Source organism: Cyanistes caeruleus, chromosome 3 (genome assembly GCF_971803275.1).
Source record: "Cyanistes caeruleus chromosome 3, bCyaCae1.hap1.1, whole genome shotgun sequence".
Taxonomy (NCBI): domain Eukaryota; kingdom Metazoa; phylum Chordata; class Aves; order Passeriformes; family Paridae; genus Cyanistes; species Cyanistes caeruleus.
In genome coordinates, this window is record NC_141703.1 from 94,816,168 (window position 1) to 94,837,517 (window position 21,350).

At 39.0% G+C, this 21,350-nt stretch overlaps 2 protein-coding genes across 5 annotated transcripts in view; one reads left to right on the plus strand and one right to left on the minus strand.

Moving 5' to 3' along the window:
* Positions 1 to 21,350, minus strand: part of CMSS1 (cms1 ribosomal small subunit homolog) — a 220,733-nt gene that overhangs the window by 121,769 nt on the left and 77,614 nt on the right. Inside the window, exon 3 of one of the 2 annotated variants that reach the window (XM_086883045.1) lies at positions 13,837 to 13,960. The exons of the other annotated variant lie outside the window; for it this stretch is intronic. Within the exon in view, the coding sequence (XP_086739171.1) occupies positions 13,837 to 13,869 (33 nt within the window). The 5' untranslated portion in view covers positions 13,870 to 13,960. The remainder of the gene's footprint in view (positions 1 to 13,836; positions 13,961 to 21,350) is intronic. 2 annotated transcript variants of the gene reach the window in all.
* FILIP1L (filamin A interacting protein 1 like) overlaps positions 1 to 21,350 on the plus strand; it is a 187,110-nt gene that overhangs the window by 89,944 nt on the left and 75,816 nt on the right. For 2 of the 3 annotated variants that reach the window (XM_086883032.1, XM_023942174.2), the window contains exon 4: positions 19,453 to 19,739. The exons of the other annotated variant lie outside the window; for it this stretch is intronic. In XM_086883032.1, coding sequence (XP_086739158.1) covers positions 19,470 to 19,739 — 270 coding nt within the window. In that variant the 5' untranslated portion in view covers positions 19,453 to 19,469. The remainder of the gene's footprint in view (positions 1 to 19,452; positions 19,740 to 21,350) is intronic. 3 annotated transcript variants of the gene reach the window in all.

Genomic DNA, 21,350 nt, shown 5'->3' on the forward strand with positions numbered 1-21,350 from the left:
TGTGAATGTTCACTGGTTCATCCAGTTGAACAAAAGCAGACAGGATTAAGAAGGAAGGCTGAATCATTTTGCCAAATCTAACAGGAAAGCAACCCCTGATAGTTTTGGTACAGATTCTGCTCTGGAAATACAAGAACCAGGAAATATAAATAAGGAAAAAAAAAAATCACAAAGTCTTATGAGCACTGCAAAATAATTTCCACAGGAATGCAGAGGAAGCCTCATCCCTTGTAATACCTTAAACTAGATGGAACAAAATACTGGAAAGTAACCCAGGGAAAAAGCTAGTACTGGCAAGTAGACAAGCTATATGGAATACATTTCTTTCTTGCATCTCTGACTTCTATTAACATTTTTGTGGCTCTTGAGGCAGCAAGGTAGGAGCTTTGGTTTATTCTCCATAAACACAAGCCAAAAGCCTCCCACAGTTCCATTTGGTAACTTCAGCTTAACATGGTCAAATATACACAGACTTCTGACAATGATTCAATTTCCCACTCAGACATAAACTATGCCAAAAAACACCCAAGATTATTTCAACTAATAAACACTTGGTTAAAAAAACATGTCAAATCAACTTGGTCTTTACATCAATTTAAAAGCCTCTTACCACAGTCATTGCCTGAACCATAGTGTGCTGCAGGAAGCACCAAAAGAAAAAAAATGATTGATAACATTCTCATAGTGTTCCTCTGACTGTCATCATTTCTGTGGTTGCACAAAGCTTAGGACTCTGCACTTGGAATAGTGATTCTCCTGCTCCTGGTTTGTGCTATGAAAATGATTTTAATGATGTCAGTGTCCTGACTCCTGAAGACTAGGATTTGGGACAATTACTGTGCCAAAATTTAGTTCTTAAAACTGAATAGATCAAAGTCCTATATCCTGTCATGGTGCACAGTTTCAAAGCCCTCTCAAAAAGCTGTCCTTTGATTTAACCTTCATAGACATCTCTTCACAAGAAATACAATGCTTGAAAATATGTACAGTTACCCCAGCTTAATACAGATGCTGTTCAGCAGCATATTTATTCTCTTTATAAAACAGTGGCATTTGAACTTCAGATTTTTCCAAATTCCATCCAACTCTCCTACTAAGTTTGTGTATTGAGTATTAAAAAGACAGCTGAAGCAAAAAATAAAAATTTCAACACAGGGACACAAGTGAAGAGCAAGGTAACTTGTGATATGCTGGATGTATTATAGATCCTTAGAAATTGTGTTCTCCAAATGGTTATTCTTTCCAAATTTTCACAGTAACAGTAGTGCAGAAGGCGTATCTGTATGGTTATCTCTTGCCCAAGAAGCTTCTCCAATGTAAGTAACACCTCTAACAGATCAATCTGATAAGCAATTAAAGAAAAGTAAGGCAAATTTCCACTAGACAGATGAAAGGAATACAGTAGAAATGGGGAAACCATCCCCAGAAGCCATTGTAGCAGCTAAAAGCTGGTTCTCCTAATCAGGACCGAGGCACATTTGAGAGGCTATTCTGCCCCTAAGAGCAAGCCTTCTCCTCCACAACTACCATTCTGAAGCTAATCTGGATAAATAAGTACTACATTTGTTCAAAACACTTGAGACAAAAGTTCTTAGGCAACCCAGTTCAACAGAAAACATGTATCCAAACACAATGTCCTGTTTCCATATGTATTTTCTCCTACAGAATGGTGGGTGACATGAGCTAAAATTTCATTCCCACTGAGAGATCTGTTGACTACTCATGGAAAGATGAATCACTCTTCTCAATGGAAATAATGACTCCTGACAGCAGTTAACTTGTGTAAAGTATTGCATAAATAACTTGTATAAAGTAAATGTATAAAGTATTGCATGGGCAAAGTTAGCCTGAATCCACACTGCAAATAAATAGGTGATTGCTACAAAATGTATTTCACTCCCTAGCTTTAAAAGATACTGGAGAACTAATAGTCTGGAGTCTCACCTGTGCTGCAGGAAAATGCATCAGGAAAGCCAGAGGCTGATTTAGTTCAAAAACCTTTCTGACAGTGGCCAAAAGCAATGTTTGCAGAAAGACAGCAATGGGAGTGATCCTTCTCCTAGCATGTCCTCAGCTGTCACTTAAGGATTTAAGCTGCCTTCAGAACATCCTTCTGAACTATCACAACTAAACTGTTCCTCTGTGAATCTCCTCACTGAAAGCACCCACACCTCTGGCCTCAGCTGTGTCCTATGGCACTTACCTCAGGGGTTGCTGCACATCAAAATACTTCACTTTGTTTCAATTCTGTGGCAAATGGATCCAATGAGTGTCCCTCATCATCATGCTATGAGCAAATAACTATTTCCATTTACTTCATGTATACTGACTGGGATATCTGAGTCCTAAATCACATGTCTCTTACACATTTTCTTTCCAATTTGAGCAGTCATGGTCTGCTTGTCCCAGGAGATAAGAGCATAGGTAGTCTGGTGCCACTTTACATTTTATGAAGATAGGGAATCAGCTGCATCCCATACCCAAAATATGTTTGCACAAAGGCATGATGATGCCTTCTGGTTTAGCTTATCTGCTGTGTTAAAGCTCTCTGGTTTCTGAACACTGCTAGAGACCAAGTTGAAGCACTCCCAGAACAATGACAAGGGATCCCCCACAAGCCCTCTTTGCAGAGTATCAGTTGCTAATAACTGCCTTAGGACTTTTTCTTAGAGACAGAAGTACCTAATTAAATAGGCTGATAAGCCATCTATTTTCACAGTTCCTCTACAATTCCGACACTTAATTCTTAAGCAAAGCAAACTCTGGTATGTTACACTGAACAAGATTCCTGAGAACACTGATTCCTTTGAGAAGGAAGAGGGCACAACAGGGAATGAAAGAGGCTTTCATACTTCAGAGAATAGATACTTAACCAGCCAATCTGCTGCCACACTTCATGGAGAAATCAGGGCTTCTCCCAAGTAGGAATCCACCTTTGGAATTATGGAAGTGCCCTCTGAACACCAACTCCATCCCTCTTCACTGCCCACAGCCAGATAGGCTGGGTACATATGCAAAGCTAGTGTGAAAACCTTCCTGCAGAAGCATTTATATTAAGATATCTGATTATGGTCATGATTTTTTTGCAACGTGGCACAGTCTCAGCCCTTGCAATTCTTCCTCACAGGGGACCAAGTTTGCATACAAGTATGCCTAGATAGTTTTAGAGACAGATAATTTTATGTATGTAAATACATATGAGCCTTATTTGTGTCCCATGATAGGGCAGAGAGTTACTCAGAACCTTCCAGATGCTCTGTCCAGCTCACCCTGCATGCACAGCTTCCCTAGGCCAAGATGACACTCCAACACTGGTGACATGACCACTTCCCCAAAACATATGTGTTCTGTCAAGAGCTTCTTTCCTCCCTCCCTTTTGCCCCTTCATCCTCCTGTCCCCAAGTGCCAAGGTCAGCAGGTGCAGAGGAGCTCTGTGAGCACAGCAGCAAACCTGGAGGCAGCTGGGGCAGGAGCACAGCAGGGACACATGGGACCCATCAGAGCAGTGCTGGCAAACACTGCTGCTCCAGCAGCTGGACAGTGGCCAAACACTGCCTTTGCTGGACCTGCCAGACCAGCAGATGACCAGGGTCCATGCCTAAACATGCAGCTGCAAATTGGACAAAGCTGTGCCTTACAAGTATCATACAGGCCCTTTGGGAAGGCAGCCTTAAATCTCCACAGGGTTACATCTTACACAGGTGGCCTGTATAGCTTCATGGGATACTGGTCTTAATATTTTTTTCAAAGCTTGCTCACTACATTTATTAATGTAGTACTGACTAAGCCTCTGAACTATTTTTACAGGCCCTGAACAATAGTAATCATTTAGGATCAAGTTCTGCTTGCTAAACTGAATTGTATCTAGTCTAGATCTTAAAGCCCCACATTTCTGACAATCTCTGTTGACCACAGAACATAAAGGATATCAAATGGGATATGGCTTAACAGACATTTGAAGAACACCAGAAGAACAAGAATTTGCTATAAGGCTTCTTCACTGTTCTGATGCCAAAGAAATGCAATGCATTGCAATTATCTCCTTAGCAACAACTTCATTTTGAAAGGCACGATGCAGTAAGGTGAAGAAGATCAGGTTTCTGAATGATTTGTCAATTTTTTCAGTGGCATTTAGGAACTCTGTCTAGGACCTAGCAGAAGGCTATATGAAGCTGTATATATCATGTTCAAATAAAGCAAATCTAAATCTGGAAAGTAGCAAAAGGCTACTTTCATTTTATCCAAAAAAGACTGGATTTTACTTAATTCATAGGAGAGCAACTTATTCCAATTTAATTCTGTTTTCTTAAACAAGAAGCACTAGTATTTACTGTTGAAGCCTTTGCCTGTCACCACACACATTTTAAATAAATCACTAATGTTAAAGAAATGGGTACATTTCAGCAGCTCCAATTTGCATGAAGCTGAAACTATGACCTAAATAATCTCACTATGTAAATGCTCTGAGGATAAACCTACATAATTTATCTTAAGCTCATGCAAAACCAGAAAATGATGAAGAACAGTATTCCTGACATTATTAAGGCTGGTGTTAAAAGCCACAATCTACGCCATATTTATCATATATAGGAATTTCTACCATATTTTTTCCTTCAATTCTAGCTCTAAAAACCAAACCATTCAGTTTTACTTCTCAGCTATGAATATACCTTCCCCTCTTTTATCCCAGTAAATTCTATGGTTTGGTGGTTGTTACAGGTGTTTTGGGGGTTTGGGGGTTTTTTTTGTGGTGGTGGTGGTGGTGGTTCTCTGGTGGGGTTTTTTTTGGTTCATGTCAGGGGGTGTGTGGTTAGGATTTTTTTTTCTTATTTTCTTCTTTTTTAAGGCTCTATGACAAGAAAATGATCAAACCTTAAATTAAACATCTTACTATTTCTACATTTGTTTCTTTAATTAATAAATAGGCTTGTGTTAACAAGAGACCTTTAAAATGCTACATTTTGAGACTGTCCAGACTATACTTAAAGGAAAATACATGTAGTCAGAGTTATACGAGCAGTAAGAGTCACAAAATATAGTCCCTAACCCTGTAATCCAATATTGCACATGCAGCCCCACAGACTTTATTGGGCCTATCAGCACAAAGAAAGCTTGCAGAATCCCACCATGTGCACTCTGATGTTTATTAGGTATTTGGTATTAAATGATACAGGACATATTCCCTGGCCATTCATTCAAAAGCCTTACCTTTATTTTACATCTGGAAATTTAACTGAAATTTTGGTGTCAGAGAAGTATTAGGACCTGTGATTGTTCCTCAAATAGAACTGCTTGCACATACAGAAACATCTAGCTATTCAAGGTTGTGTATCATCTCAACCAAGGTAAATCCACTCTACTGTTAACGCTTTTTAAATACTTATTCACCCAAACAGAATTGATTTGAACAGAGCACTAAGAAGTTATCCTCTTAGAGAAAGACTATAAATACTATTAATGCATGGGAACATACGATCACAACGTACACACACCTGCTGTGCATTAAAATGACTCCTTTACAAGCACCCCAGTAATCAAAAGGGGGAAGGGAGGTCCACTTCAGAATTTATCTTCTTTTTTTCACACTAAGCGAATGCTCACAAACAAACTTACAAGTCAGAAGACCAGGCAGTATCTTTTGCATATATTTATATGTACTATATCTATAGAAGAGATGTCTGCACATTCAGATGATGAGGTGCACAGGCACTGTCAGAAGTGGCCTGCTGGTTTAATGTATAACAAATTAGCACTATTTATGTGCAGAAGAGGCATGGTGCTCTCAGAAGCTAAATACTAGCTTCTGATAAAATTCTTTTGGTGAAGTCTTGCTAGGCAGCAAGCTAAGGATATGTGCCTGCTAGATACAACTCATTGCTTCATTAGGAAGAACTTGCACGTTCAATGCAAACATTTGGAGTCACCTGTTCATGGCCTCCTCAACACACCTAAAAAACTGTAGACTTGTCCTCAGCTGCCAGGAAAACACCAGTAGAAATGTAATATAATTGCTACCAAGACCGAAAAAGCAACTTCAGCAGGGCTGTCCTGGCAGATCACCCCACATATGGTAACTAAATATGATAAGTGTTCTCATTAAAATTGCAGGGCTGAACACAGGCAGCAGAAGGGTCCCCACTGTGTCCCCCAGGTTCCACCCTGCTTCTGCCTACTTCCACACTCTTTGTCACTGGCCACCAGGGGCAGGTGGACAAGCTTTCTGCACATCTCCAGCACCAACACACACGTAACAAAGCTGCACCAAAATGTAGGACAACTGGTGCCATGCTGGGCAACACAAAGATTCTGCTTTCTTTTTAAGTATGATTCTTCCAAAAGGATAAACAGTTGTTTCAAGTGGGGTTTTTAGAGAGGCCTTTAGAGGAGTGTGGATGGGGAAGAAGGCATCCAGACCTTGGTGTTCCCTTCGGACCTCTCTGAACATCAGACTCTGGCAAAATATTAATAGATGTGCTCATTAAATCTGCAAGATCTGTTTCCTCCACTCTCACTAGCCACTGGGCTAGCAGCAGGCCAGAGACATATTTTAATTGAGCAAGTGGAAAAACGAAGAGAGGAACAAACAACAGTACGTGCTCTACGCCACAGGCCTTGCCCTTCCCCAAGGACTCAGCTACAGTATCATCAAAACCACAATGAAGTCACAGCTTCAGCCACAAATCAACAACTTTTGCCTTTACATGTGAACCTCATGTGGCAAAACTTGGTGGGGTCCTTATGCAGCAGTGAAAGGAAGATATGGGCTTTCCCTACCTGCCCTATGCCAAAACACAGGAGATGGCCTCAAGACCAAACTTCCAACATAGGAGAAAAAGAAGAAAAAAGCACAGCTAGTGACAGAGAGGAGGGATATTTACCTGGCTCACTGACCTCTATCCTACTTCCTTTTTACTGGGAGGATGCATTTTAACTTCACTGATTACAAGAAACTTCCTATTAGAAAGCTGAGGTTTCCAGTGCGTTTTTATTGCATTTTCCAAAGCTGCATCATCAGAGCAGAACCTATTCCTATGGGAATACTGTGAGGCATTATAATAAATAATGAGTGTCATGGCTAGTAAAACATGTAATGCAAAAACATACAAAATTTAATTTCACTGTGTACAGTTACTTTTTAAATTCTGTGCTTTTCACATTTTCCTGGCAGACACATATAGGCACAGTCACTAATTAATATGAACAATATAAAACAATATAAGCCACCACTGTAATCTTACTTTCACTTAAGACAATAATCAATTTTAATGAAAAAAGTCTAAAAACTAAAAAGAAACTACAAAGCTGACCTGAGAATCTACAAGGAAGCTCATATTTCCTACGTTCATTTGTGTGGAGGTGAACATGCAGTAGATAATTTAAAATATCCTGCTGTCCTAACATCAACAGAACTAGAGGTTAATAAGAACAAAAAGAAAGAATAAAAGACAGAGAAAACAAAAGAAAAATATTCCAGAACAAAAATCAGAAATACACATTCCTATCACAAGAAGGTGTTTCAATTTGAAAGACCAACACAAGACTTACTTCCACTTCCACCAAATGCTAGGAATTAATGTTTTCAAAATTTCTTAGGAGCACCTTGTGACCCCAGGGTGCTCTTACCAAAATCCTGCAATTTTCCATAGGCATCACAAGAGTCCCATGGCAGATACGGATAAGCAGAATACAGGGCAGTGCCAGTCAGCACTCCTGGCTCAGAGGTGAGGAGGGAACTTCTGCCATTCATCCTTTCCCCTCACCAAACCCTCAAAGCTAAACCCTCCAAGTTCCATAGACAATAAGGTGTAATCTGCATAGAAAAGTTAGAGGACTGGAGAGAGATATTATTTCATTAAACTGCTGGGAAAAATATTTCTGTTATTTATTCAAGTTTTCCTCTTGAATATTAAACAAGGAGAATGTGAGCATGGGGAATGAGTTGAGGAATCTTCCACGGCCGTGCATGTGTTGTTATTTTGTAGCTGCAGCTGGAAGAGGAAAACGCCAGAGCCAATTTTTTGCACAGCTAAGGATTATCCCAGTCAGAAAAAAAAAAGATGTTAGCCTGCTGTTACATACTGAGGTATTGTCATGAATGAGAAAAGCAAGCACAGAGAAAATGAAACAATATCACACTGGGTTTGTATTACAGACTATAAAGAAAACCTTGGTATTGCTCTGAAGTACCAAATCACAGAATGCAATAAAGATCAAAGCTTTAGAATATACAAGAAAAATCCAGTCCACAGCTAAAAGAACCCTACCATCTACAAAAAGGAAAATGAAATTATTTCATTTGTGATCAGACAAACCCACAAAAGATTATTGTCCAGTTTCTAGGTAGCAGTAGAACACAGTCATTGGTGGAGATGGTATTAAAAATGTTTGTCTTAAACCAACAATTAACAAAATATCCCTAACCCACCAACTTGGAAACCCTAGGTCAAATGCAAGCCTGAAGTCCTACCTAGCAGCCACAGATGCTTTGTGGAAGCATGACAAAACCAGTAAAATGCTTCAAAAGAGAAACACAATTCTTAACAGCTTCTAAGAGTTAAGAGCTCTCTGCTATCAGAGAGTCTATAAAAAATTGGTCTGAATGATAAAAGATGCAGTTCACTAAGCAAACATATAAGAAATAGATAAGAAAGAAAACCCAGGCCATAAAGAATAAAAATCAATTTATTTTCCTGAATGCTGTCTAAAGGTGGAGAATTCCAGCTTTGGGAGAAGTTCACAAACATTCAAAGCTTAGCTCATATGTGTTCTGTGTTGTTTTGATGCAAAAGGAGATAGAAAGAGATCTTTGGACAAATCAAACCAAAACCAAGAAGCAAAAAACCAAACCCCAAAACAAACAAGCAGAAATGAAACAAAAACAAAGAAACAAGAAAACAAAGATGTAAAATTTCTGTGATGGGAAAGTCATACCTGGACATTTCACTGAACTCAATAGCCACAAAAGTAGATAAAACTGATAAAATAAAAAAAGTCAATTGACTCATTCTTACACAAAACTCTTGTACATGCACTGTTTTAGACAATTATTTGAAGTAGAGCAACCACAGAGCATAGTGGGGGAAAAACCAACAGAATTGGTTTTGAAAGTTACTTTATTCAATACTTTCTTGGTAAAGTTAGGAGTATCTGTGGATTCCCCCACCTCCTCCTGCTCCAAACAAGGCATCTCCTCTCAGAGCAGGCTGCAAATGATCAAATCAATGGAATAATGATCGTGATTGTCTTAACCAGCTCTCCATAGACATGAGTTCACAAGAGAGGCAGCTTCCTCAGACATTAGTAAAGACCTTTGATCTGTCTTTGAAGAAATTTTTCTCAGGATATTTAAAAGTCTGTGGTTTATTTTCATGTGTGGAGAAATGTAGCACTGAGGTGAATACTCCCACACAAATGTCTCAACAAATCTATGCTTGTCAAAAATACCCTTGAAGAAAATGAACATATATGCACTTTGAAGGTGTACATTTTTATTCGGCAGCTCTCCCTGAAGCCTCTGCTGCTTATTTCATGACTCATGGATGTAGGACACTCCTCAGAAACACCAAGCAGACAAAAAAACCCCCATGAGTAAACTGGAAATGGAGATGGCTGCAAGGGTTAAGAAGCTTTGGTCTCAGATACCCAGAGCAATTACTGTGGGGTAACAAATTAATTTACATTAAATAACATACCTTAGATAATCCTTGCTTACTAACCATGCATTTGTATTGAAAACAAAAGCAAGATACTTTAAAACTTTGTGGACTTCCACTGCGCTTTTGATGAAAGTATCTTATAAAGTTTACTTATTTTGCATTTGCCATGAGCACCAAGCACAAGAGCATTACACAGATATACACTTACACACTAACACATTATTTCAAATGTCATATGCATGCATATGAAGACACACACATGCACTCTGAAATACAAGAATTACCACTGGTTTCTTCCTTTTCTTTTGCCCACAGCTGTTACAGCTAATAACACTGTAATGTTGTATTTCTTCGGTTAGATTCTTTTTGAAGAATTGTGATTATAGGCTGCTTTTCAAAGTGACCTTGTACCACATGACCAGCCTGTTGAAGGGTACAGAAAATGACTATCACAAGCACTCTGACAGAGAAAATTACCTTCTGCCAGAAAGGCAGGACCTTATTACAGTAAACATCACTGAAATGGTGCTGGTATGTGCAACTGTGTATGTGTAGAGAAAGTTAACCACTGAAGTCAGAACTGTAAAAATGGCACTGGGCTGAGTAAACTTCCTTCGCCTTTTATTCTTACAAACTTCTCTTCGTTATATTCAGGTTTAGCATCTTAATTATTTTGAGAAATATTTCTAAAATGAGATCTGTCATGTTGCTATAAAAACATGGGAATAAAAATATTCAATTTATAGTGGTTAAATCCTACTTATATGATCAAAATAGAACAGTAAATATTCCCATTTTGGCAGTGATAGGATGTTTTGGGAAGTGAGAGAGAATACTATAAAAACAAGATTTTTATTTTTTTTTAACCTGCTATCACAAAACTCACCTTGAAATATTTATAGAATTACCACACAGTAACGGTACTTTGGCTGCATCAAGTCTGCTGAAGCCAGCAAAAGAAGTATGGGCCTAACCTATACTGTCAGGAAGACAAAAATAAGTTGCTTTTGTAGATTCCCATTTACCAAAATCATGTTGAACCCAGGGAAGAAAGGGCTCATCTGCACCTAAGCAAGCATGGAATAAGCAAAATTGGAATATTTAGGAGAGACTCATGCAGTAAGAAACTTTTCCTGTTTTTTTAAATTATACCAAAACATGTACTTACACAAAACTAATGCCATTGCTAAGACAATACTTTCACACAGGCTCACACTGTGAACCTACTAATTAATTTACTAAGTTTCAGTAGAGAGAAGGAAAGCAAAAACCAGAAGCATAGATATTCACCTGGGAGGCACATGGATCTCATGTGATAGAGTGAGAACCAAGATATGAATGGATGAACTAGATCAGATTAATAAACTGTAAATCATAAAAGCCAGGGGAAACCCTCAATAGTTTTGAAAAAAACACCCTCAAACAAACCACCTCAAAACAAAACAAAAAACCTTCACTATTCATTCAGACAAGAAGGTGTGTGACTTTCCACACAGAAAATTCTGGCCTATCCTGAAACCCAAAACTTAGAAAATTCTGGTTTGGGTTTTTACCTTTTGTAAAATAACCATATGCAAGACTGAAACCAAACAAATGGAGACTCCTTCTCTTGTTCTAAAATACCTCACTTGAGCTATTGCCTGTGGGATTTACAGTAACATGTCATGCATGCAAAAACCTATTTGTTTCACAAGTCTGAATATCCTACCCTCCAGTTTCATGAATGTCTCCACGACAGATGAATCTGGGAAGGGCCAACCAAAGTTCCCAGTGTTCCTCCCAGGGACAGCCTGAGCTTATTTCTCTGCAGCAAGGAGGCTGCACATTTTGTCCACTGTCTCACCAGGGGTCCCAGCCAAATCAAGGCCAAACAGGGCAGAGAGAGGGGGAAAAGGCACCTTTACAAATTTCAACAATATGTACCTTTCTACAAAAGGCATCTCTACAAATTTCAGGGAAACTGATGTCTATGGAGAGTTCAGAGATAGCCACAGTGAGGAAAAACTGAAATTATCAACTGAAACACTGAATTATCCAGCTACATAAATGTCTACAGTCCAGGTAGTTTCAAGATATTTGGGAAAAGGATTACTTTGGACACACAGTTTCTAAGACAGGAACATTTTTGTTTCATGTAGCACTATTTCATGTTTTCACTTCAGATAATGCTGCAATTACAGAGGAATTATACAATGGAATCAATTTACATCAGCTGAATAATAAATAACAAACCATGTTTATAATAGTAATAAATATTAAATTCAGTAGTAAATTTAATATTAATAAATATTAAACTACAAACAATGCACTAAATAATGTTAGCTATTTTTTATGCTCATAAAAAGCGAAAATTCTACACTTGGAAAGTAAATTTATATACTTGAAATTAGAGCAGATGAATTTTATTTCTGTTTACTAATAAAAATCTGTCACACAGATAGTGCAAGATCCACATTTTTTTGTTTAGCAAGAGAAGCAGATTGAATGGCATTGCAGAGTTTACTTCTTCTAACGCTTAGACCTAGCTGATGCTATAGTGACATCTCATCACATTTTTCAGCAAAAATCTTTCTTGAACTGATCCTTGTAAATAATCCACTATTAGTGACTAATTACTAAATAAGTATGAAACATTTTATGTTTCATGGTACTTTAGAAAGAAAGATAAAACAAACCTAAACCCAAGGGAGCATACAGGAAAAAACCCCAAACCCTATCAGTCTTAGAGGCAATTCAACTAATTGTGTGAAATTTCCCTCTACCCTCTATTCCCACAAGCAGAAAGCTAATGGCATTCTAGGTAGTTTACTTTTGATTCCTCCTTAACCTTCAGAACCCATGAAAATATGGGTTCAGAAGGTTGAGGAGGAATTAAATATAATTGATTCCTCCAAAGTGCTGTCACAAAGCAGCAGCACATTGAAGCTACAGTTCACCTGCAGCTTGAGAGTCCTTCTCCCACTGTAATGAAACCCTTGGCTTCACACTGTGGCCTCATGGCAGGGGCAGCATCTCACTGAGAATACAAATCATCTCAAGTATGTCCAGGGTCTCACCTACTTGCTCCAGGAACTGTACACTTGTAATGTTATAAATATACTGTCAACTTCCAAGACTACCATCAACTTGGTGAAATGCCAGACCACAAACTAGGAGAGCTGAATTCCTGCGGAGGAGAGAAAAGAAGGTTTTAGCAGAAGTTGTTTCAAATTATTACCAGAGAGAAGGACAAAAAAATCCATGTCTCAAAGTACTGATTTCTGAGCTGGAAGCTTTGTGGCATCCAGGCCTTCATTTCAAATTTCAAAAGACACACCCAGTTTTGCCGAAGAAATGTTGTGTGATGCATCAAGGAGCCCAAACTCTTGATTTTCTCATGGATCATCACAAAGAGGTCTACTACCCACCTATCTGAAGAATCCTATTTAAAACAAAACTTGACATCTCTGAACAGGAGCATACATTCCTAAACACATATTCCTAATGTGAAAATTTCAAATTTGTTCAAGGTGAGCATATTATGCTTTCCTGCTGTACAGTGTGAATGTGTGTGCCTTAAACTGCCAAACATGTGGGAAAACACCACCTAAGACGTAGTAGGAGATGGGGTGAGATCAGTTAATCTACACAATAGGCTTAACTTGAGCTCAAGGCCACAAAGCCAAGAACTAGTCACATGGCACCTTTCTCTACTTTTCTCCTGGCACAAAATCCAGTGGTGGGGGGGATGTGTGTGTGTTTATCTGTACATCTGTAGCTTGAGACATTACAAGAATGAAGAGTGGATCACTAACTCACACACCGATAATGAAATGACAGACAAGTGATACAGATATATCCTTCACAAGAACCTGGTCAAAACCTCCCACAGAGACTCAGCCTTTTAAAGATGACTGTAAGCCTGCACAGATGCAAAATGGACCTGGGAAGATCTTAGCTACCACACTCATACATCCTGCAAAACACTACAGGATTGGAAGGAGAAGGAGGAGGAGGCAACAGATGGTGGAAATTTCACATTACCTTTACTGTGAGCAGAGTACCATGACAACCCTAAGATGGTTCAGAAGGCATTCTACTGTCTCAAAAGAGGCTCCCTATAGCCAAGGGATGAGGAATCTGGCTTGTGGTCAGATGAACATAAATGACAACCAGCACAAAAATGATGTCCAACTCTCACCCATGCACTTTTCCTGTCTGGGAGTGTTCCCATCCTTGGCTGAATCCAGACTTTCTTCCCATTTGAGTTACTGCTGTTCTTGAAGGATCCCCAAGAGCTTCAGAGACCAAAATTAGACAAGATCCTGTGAATGAGGAAACAGGCTGCTAATTTATTTTCTTTCTGCTGCTTGACTTCCTGCAACTCTGCATGCCAACAGATGCATCAGGATACACAGGTAAACACTTCTGCATCAGTCTTCCCAGAAAAAAATGGCTTAATCTTGTCATTTCCCTGCCAGGATGGAAACCCTTATCCCAGATTCCCTGAGTGAAGAACCTGTTAAAGGTGTCTCTTTTCACTAAATGACCATCCTATGCACCAAAACAGCACAAAGTCTACTGAGAACAAGAGCACAGTTCAAATGAGATAGATGGTCATGGCACAAACCATCCCTCTGAACAGAACATCCCGCTGGATAGAAGCCACTTCAAATGGTTTTCAGGAAAACACTAACGCAGTCTACCCAAAAGGCTGTTTTCTTTGGAAGTGGGGAAAATCTACCACAAAGCAACATATTTCCACTTAGGGGAAGAATGAAAGTCCTATGCACATTTTGTCAGAAGACACCACTTCCAGGAAAGTCTTAGTGACTCAGTGAAATGGCCATATCCTGGGATTTTAATTATTAAAAAGACTTTTTCATGTTTAACCCCAGTTCAGTAGCTGCATATGCTGGCCTAAAGGCCACACCAGAACTGAAAAAGAACAAGACAAACCTTCATGGGACCCCTTTTCTTCTTGCCCCAGTCCACACTTAGAGTGATGGCAAGAGGATTGTAGACCTCTTTCCAGAAGACATCATGTGCTTTGCACTCACCCATTACGTTGGTACGCCAAGCAATCAGATCTCAATGCCTTTTAAAAGTCAGTCTGTTGGTAGGAGTCCTATCCATTTCAGCAAATTGAAAGCACTGCCCTTTAAGGCATACTAAAAACCAAAGCGACATAATTCCTTGCTTAGTCACAGATTTTTGGAAGAAGCAGCAAGTTCTTAACAATTCTGGGTCCTTACCCTGGGATTAATGGAATATGAAGTCCTGTTAGGGATTTTATTAGCTCAGAAATCAATCACTGACTAAAAATGAAAACACTAAAGGTGAAAATAGATGCCAAAATATCTCTTAAAATGCTAAGATGAAGCGATCTCTGAAGGATATTTCAGTCTTTCTCACAAAAGTGCAGGGATTTCAGAACCACCTGCTAATTCACTGCTGCCAAAGAGACAAATGTTTAATTTCTTTCAGAATATGATTGAGAGGGTGGAGACCAAGTTAACATCACAAAAACATTTGGTCCTTTATTCACCTGTCTCTCAAAGAAAGTATATTTTGACACTTCAGATTGCTTGTTAATCACCAAGAAAAGACAATACCGCCTTTATATGTAGAAGGACAGCATTCAGTGCAGAGATGAGCAAGATCTTGAAAAAACAGAACGGAAGAGAAACAGTAAAAAGAAGAAGAACATGAACACTAAGAATAGATGCAAACTTCACTGAGTCTCTAACTTGCAATTAATTGATTTACCAGAACATTTCAGTGTAACCCAATCTCATTCCTCTTAGAATCTGGACCCAGCCTACCAAGCTGCACAAATCTGATGAGCTTGGGAACCATCACATTGCCACTTCAAGCAAGATACCAGTGCAAAACCTTCTGTAAAACAGGCAGCTCATAATGTGAAGGAAAGCACAACAGTGCAGAACACAAGTCTTGTGCTATTTCATTAGCACAATTATGGAAAACTAATCTCTGTTAAATACCCACAGCATAGTGGTCTGTGATTTCAAGAGATGTGATGTGACTTCATGACCTGGATTCTCCCTTTCAATCTTCTTTTAATTTTGATGTAAACAATGGTACATAATGCATCTTATGAGAATGCTGGCAAGTATCTTTTCTTCTTCTGTTTATATAGCTACAATCCCTGCCGTTTAGTAATTGAGCCAAAACAGATGAAAGATCACAAGCTCAACACACAGACACACAATCAACTAATTTTTAGCAATTGTTGTTTACTGTTTTCTAAGGCAATTTACATTATCATCCTGGTGATACAAAGAAAAAGGGCTTAAACGATATAAAAGTTTGCCACATGATGCAAGAGTCAGCTCTCCAGGAGAAATCACAGAACCTCTGTGAATTATAAACTCTGTTACAAGAAGGAACACTTTTTTGTTTTTTGCAAGACAGCTTTCTTGTACACAGACGTCATCATTATAGAATATAAGTGTTGGTTGAGACAGATATGCAAAAAGACAAATTTTACATTCATTAATTTAATCTTAAGAACCTGGGCTCACTGTTTTGAGTGCCACAAACAACATTTATGATATCATAAATTTTATGGGTCAATTAACATTTTTACATTGTGGAAAAAAAAGCCATTTGGAAACAAAATAAAATATTGCTTACCATTAACCCTTCAAGAACAGGGAAAGAGCTGCTCAAAACAGAAAATAACCCAATGTACCAAAACACACTGGTGAAAAATTTCAAACTATGCTACTTCTGTATTAAATGTTGTATTAAATGTCTCATTACAGTCAGTCCAGGGTCTAATAATATTACAGAAAACTAGCACCCTCTAGAACAGAATGGGTGTTTTTTCTGTTTTGTTAAATGGTGTAAGCGCATGAGTAGCTGATATTCTGTCCAAAATGTCAGGTATGTTTTGAAGGGGAGTCCCTTAGGTAGTGGCACATCCAGGGAGTCTGGCAATTTGAAGGTTGCAAGGAATTTCAGGGGAGGTGGATGGGATGTGTGATTTTGTCCATTTCTGAGGTCCTGCTTTGCTTGCTACACCAGCAGTTTACACTGTGCATTTGAAGATTTAAATTGCCTTTCTGTTACACATACCTACCTCCTCTGACAAGCACATTAGCACTAACAGCCTTCTGTAGACCAACAACAGTATAAATAATATTGCCTATCAGTGTACAGGTAGTAAGAAAGTTTAAATAAATCAACTGAGAAAGAATATGTCAATAAAGCAGGCTACTAATATCAGAGTGCTTGAGCCTCTCGTCAGCTACATTCAGGTACCATTAAAAAAGTGTTCAAAGTATACTTTAGTATTTCACTTCAACCTCTAACAATTCACATTAATTGCTTAATTTGATAAATACTTGCATTGCCAGATTCAATAGTAGGCACTGGCATTCAGGAATGTCAGAACAAAACACAGGTGAAGTGTAAGAACTCTCAAGAAGAAAAGGAAAAACTCCATCCTGGGAGACTGAAAAGATGCCACTCTCCATAGGAGCACAGCCTGTCTGGCAAGTCAGCTGGCCTTCCCAAGGACCAAGTGCCTTTTGCCAGTGCAATAAGGACTGATCTACCTGACTGGGAAGTAGGCATGACAAACCTAAAAGGGAGTCACAGTTAACTCTCTGAAGCTATGAAAACTGGGTGGTGGCACATGGCCTTGAAGTCAACAGCATACATATAGTGTAAGAGTAAATGCAGGGGAGGATGTCCTTCTTGGACTGTTTTTCCAAGTTCAGGATTTCCAGGCACATCCAGTTCCAAAAGCCTGAAAAGGTATGAAGCTCTTTCTCATATACTGCTTTCCCTTTCCTTCCACAAGAAATGCCATATTGACATTTGCTGTCAACAAGTCTGATAGTAGCTTGATGTCCAGTTTATAGCACTGCTGCAACTTGCATGAATGAAGGGGATTTCTTGGACTGTTTATGCATCTTGCAGAGTCCTGTGCTTGTGGTGTCAAAGCCCACAGAGAAGCTCAGAGTACATTTGGGTTACTTGAATAAGCTCACAACTCCTGCATTTGAACTTAAAAGCATGAGCCTTTAACTGCACACAAAAACCAAGTAGGCATCCAGTATGTTACGCTCAAAGAAAGCCAACAGCCTTCTTCCCAAGTAATAACAAGCTGTAAGCAAGAGGCAAAAGGTGAGTATCCTAATAAACACACCACAGTGAATAAAGAGAATCTGCATTTGACTGAAAGACCAGGATGAGCAGCAACTAAAACTAATCATCACCAGCTAACATTGCTGCCAGCCTGCTATGAACAACTCTTGGTTTCCTACATGCACTATAATAAGCTCCCATCCTAACCTGATGTTGTTAATGCTTCACAGAACAGTTTCCAGTGCACACTGCCATGCAAATCTGACATGACTTAGTTTTCTGAGACCTGGAGAAACAAGTTTTTCTTGTTAATGCGTGCTTCAAATCACACTAGAAGAGACCTCAACATTATAGAAAATGTCACTTTCTTTTTTTGTAATGTTTTTGATCAATTCACCCCACTCTCAGTCATCATCCATTATGAAGCAAAAGCTACTTCCACCTCCTCTGTTCTTGCAGAAAACCAACAAAAGGAAATGTTCTTAGCATTCAGTGGAAAGTTACCACAGTTAAGGATTGCAGTCACAGAGTTTAAGATTTAGAGTCAGAATCTGGTTGAAGGGAGTAGGGGAGGAGGCTCCTAAAGAATTTTACCAGAGAAAGAATCGAGGCAAAAAATCAGCCAGGAAATAATCTAGTGCCTATCGTAGACCATAATGATTTTTTCTGGACTTTTCAGCAATTAGCTTGGCAGTTAAATAAGAAAAATTGTGCCTTATTTGTATTTGGAACATGTTGAATTTCACGATATTTGAATCACACGATCAGTCTATTGTTTGCTAGCTGGTACCCATGACCACAATTTTCCAGCAGAGGTGGACTATAATCCATTCAGTCCTTAATCTGAGTGGTGATAACCAAAACACGAGTTCCTGAGGTTAATCAATATTTACACAATGTTAGTCATTTATCTGCAAAGGCATTAGAGTATGTTTCCTTAACAGTGGCACTTCAAAGGGGGCCTAGCTAGGAAAAGTCTCCCTTTTACCAGGTGCTAACACCTCTAGAGTGCTGGACTCAAGCACTAAAGAAGCAGCAAGGTTTTATACTGCATGGTTTTAAGAGTGGACAAGTCATGATCCTCAAAGGGTTTGGTTCTGGTGGTGGTGTTGGGGAGGGAGCATTTACAGTGCTGCTCACTTCTTGCAGTCTGGGTGTGTTTGTTAGTCCCTGCATTTTGCCAGACATGGATAATGCAGCCTGCATAGCTCATAGTAGTGGAGGATTGCTTTTGTGCTCTCCCTTGGAAAGACAAAGGAGAACAAAACACAGTACGGGCTGGAACACTATGAAGTGGAACAAAAGAGCTTCCTAGAGAAAAGCTTTTGAACCTAAATCCTCCTCAGCATAGCAAATACCTACCTGAAAGGTGAGGAAGGCCTTGTCACAAAATAGGAAACGTGGTTTGCAGTATGCAGCCAGCGCTGCTGCTAAACTTGATGCCTTTGAAGTATCAAGGAGGGAATTGTTAAAATGGCATAAGACCAGTAATGCCTCACTTCACTACAGACATCCAGTAAGGATCACAGCCCAGTCTGTTGGTTTGCACAAGGTTGTCAGCTTTTGTCAAATGACAAACAGCCTTGTGCAGACAGGAGAACTACCATTCTGGAGGGAATAACACCCACCATCAATTATAGTAATGGTTTTGTAGTCTCTGTTAGCTAAAACAATTACTTTTCTCTCCAATTTCCTTCAGCTTCAGAGATATAAACCATGCATTCCAGAAGTAATAGCAACGAAAGCCCAACCAGACCAAAGCTGAGCCAGCCAAGGGCGAAAGACCACCACAAAGAAGAGGTTGGTTACAGTGGGAAAGGAAATGCACAAACACAGCAGAAAGAGAAGGACGATGTAGCCCAAGCCAGTACCATCCTGAGAAGTCCAAAGGCAGAGAAAAAACCAAAAAGTTCTGTCAAGAAAAGGGAGGATCTCTCTCGTGATGACTTGCTATTTCTTCTCAGTGTCCTTGAGGGTGAATTACAGGTAATGAATTGTTCTACTTTATATTCCAAATTAAAAGACACTCCACCCTCCACCCCCATTTCCCCTCCACCCACCACAAACACATGCTGCTTTTATGTTAAGGGAACACCTTACACAGTCCGATACAAGACAAATATGAACTGCAGCATACAAAAACACCCCAAAAATGCAGCTATTAGAGCTATCAGACAGGAAACATGATCTTTATACCACAAGTAACTCTCAAAGCGGACAACTCATAAAACTTTCTAGCTGTTCTGCCCCCTTTTAAGTCTCTTGAATACGAAGTATTTGTCATTGTACAGCTGATACAAAGAACGTATTACAGACCTTTAAGATATTTTACTTAATTATGTCTTATCCTCCCACTCCTATGAAGTCACGAGCTTTTACTCCCTATGAAACAGTATGTGCCACTTCACAAGAAGTAACTCATTTAACAGTATTCTAACACTTTTTGCTAGAAAAATCAAAATAGCCATTTTATTTCCCATAATACAAAGCAAAAGCGTTATATGCCGCTTAGCCCACAAGTTACTGGATTTTAAGAGTGTTTTTCTACCTAGAAAAGGAACCATCTGTCAAGTGGTAAATGATGCCTAACCTGGTCAAACGTAATTTCAGGAAGTGGGAACCAGATTTCCAGTGAGCAGGGAAAATATTTCTGTGGCAGGCTTATTGCACAGAAGCAGTGACTTTAAAACTACTCAAGGGCAGAGGAAAAAGCAAACTGGCCAAAGGGGACTAAATGGGTGCAGCACATGGTGTCAGAGTTTATTACCTAGACAGTACCTGGGTAGTTCTATTCTTAACATATGTGTGTATGTTTATGTAATAATACAGACATGCTTAACAGAATACACACGTGATATAAATATTTAATAGCTGCACCAATCTTTGAGGGTAGATCCAAGGCAAACTTCAACGGATTGTTTCATTACGCAAACAGAACAATTTCCATGTTTGCAAAACACTTCTCTCCTGCCCACTTGGCCTTTCTTAATTTAGGTTAAAATTCAGATGTCGCACACTTTTGTATATTTACTTATATTATACACACACTCTTCATTACACATGCATGATATCAATATAAAAATATTTAAATATATACACACACACACATATATACACACACGCACCTCAGTTATTAAAGTTTAAAGCTGGAATAGGGAAATGAGAATCTGGAAAACAATGAGCCTGACATGAACATTTTAAATCACATCTGAAATTTAAAAGGAAGCACCACTACGAATGAAAAATATAACAAGTCTTCTTTTATCCCTTATTTTCCACCTCCTGTAATGCCACGTCAAACAACTGAAGATCAGCTGTCAATCCAACCATAACTAAGTTTTTAATTTAGATGTCATTCCTTTCCAAATTCCAGAACATTCAAGGTGTACAAAGATCACCCTTCTATTTTTCTTCTGCAATGCTAAGGCTTAGAAATAGACTTTTTCATATTTTAGCACTTGTTTAAACAGTCATACATGGGGATACAGAAGTCTTCCAGCCAAAAGGAGTCTGACTAAAGGTGTTACTGTGGCCTGGTATATCCTTCTCTCCAATTCCCGTCCTTCCTTCCTATTCTGTCCTTCTTTGATTAGCACA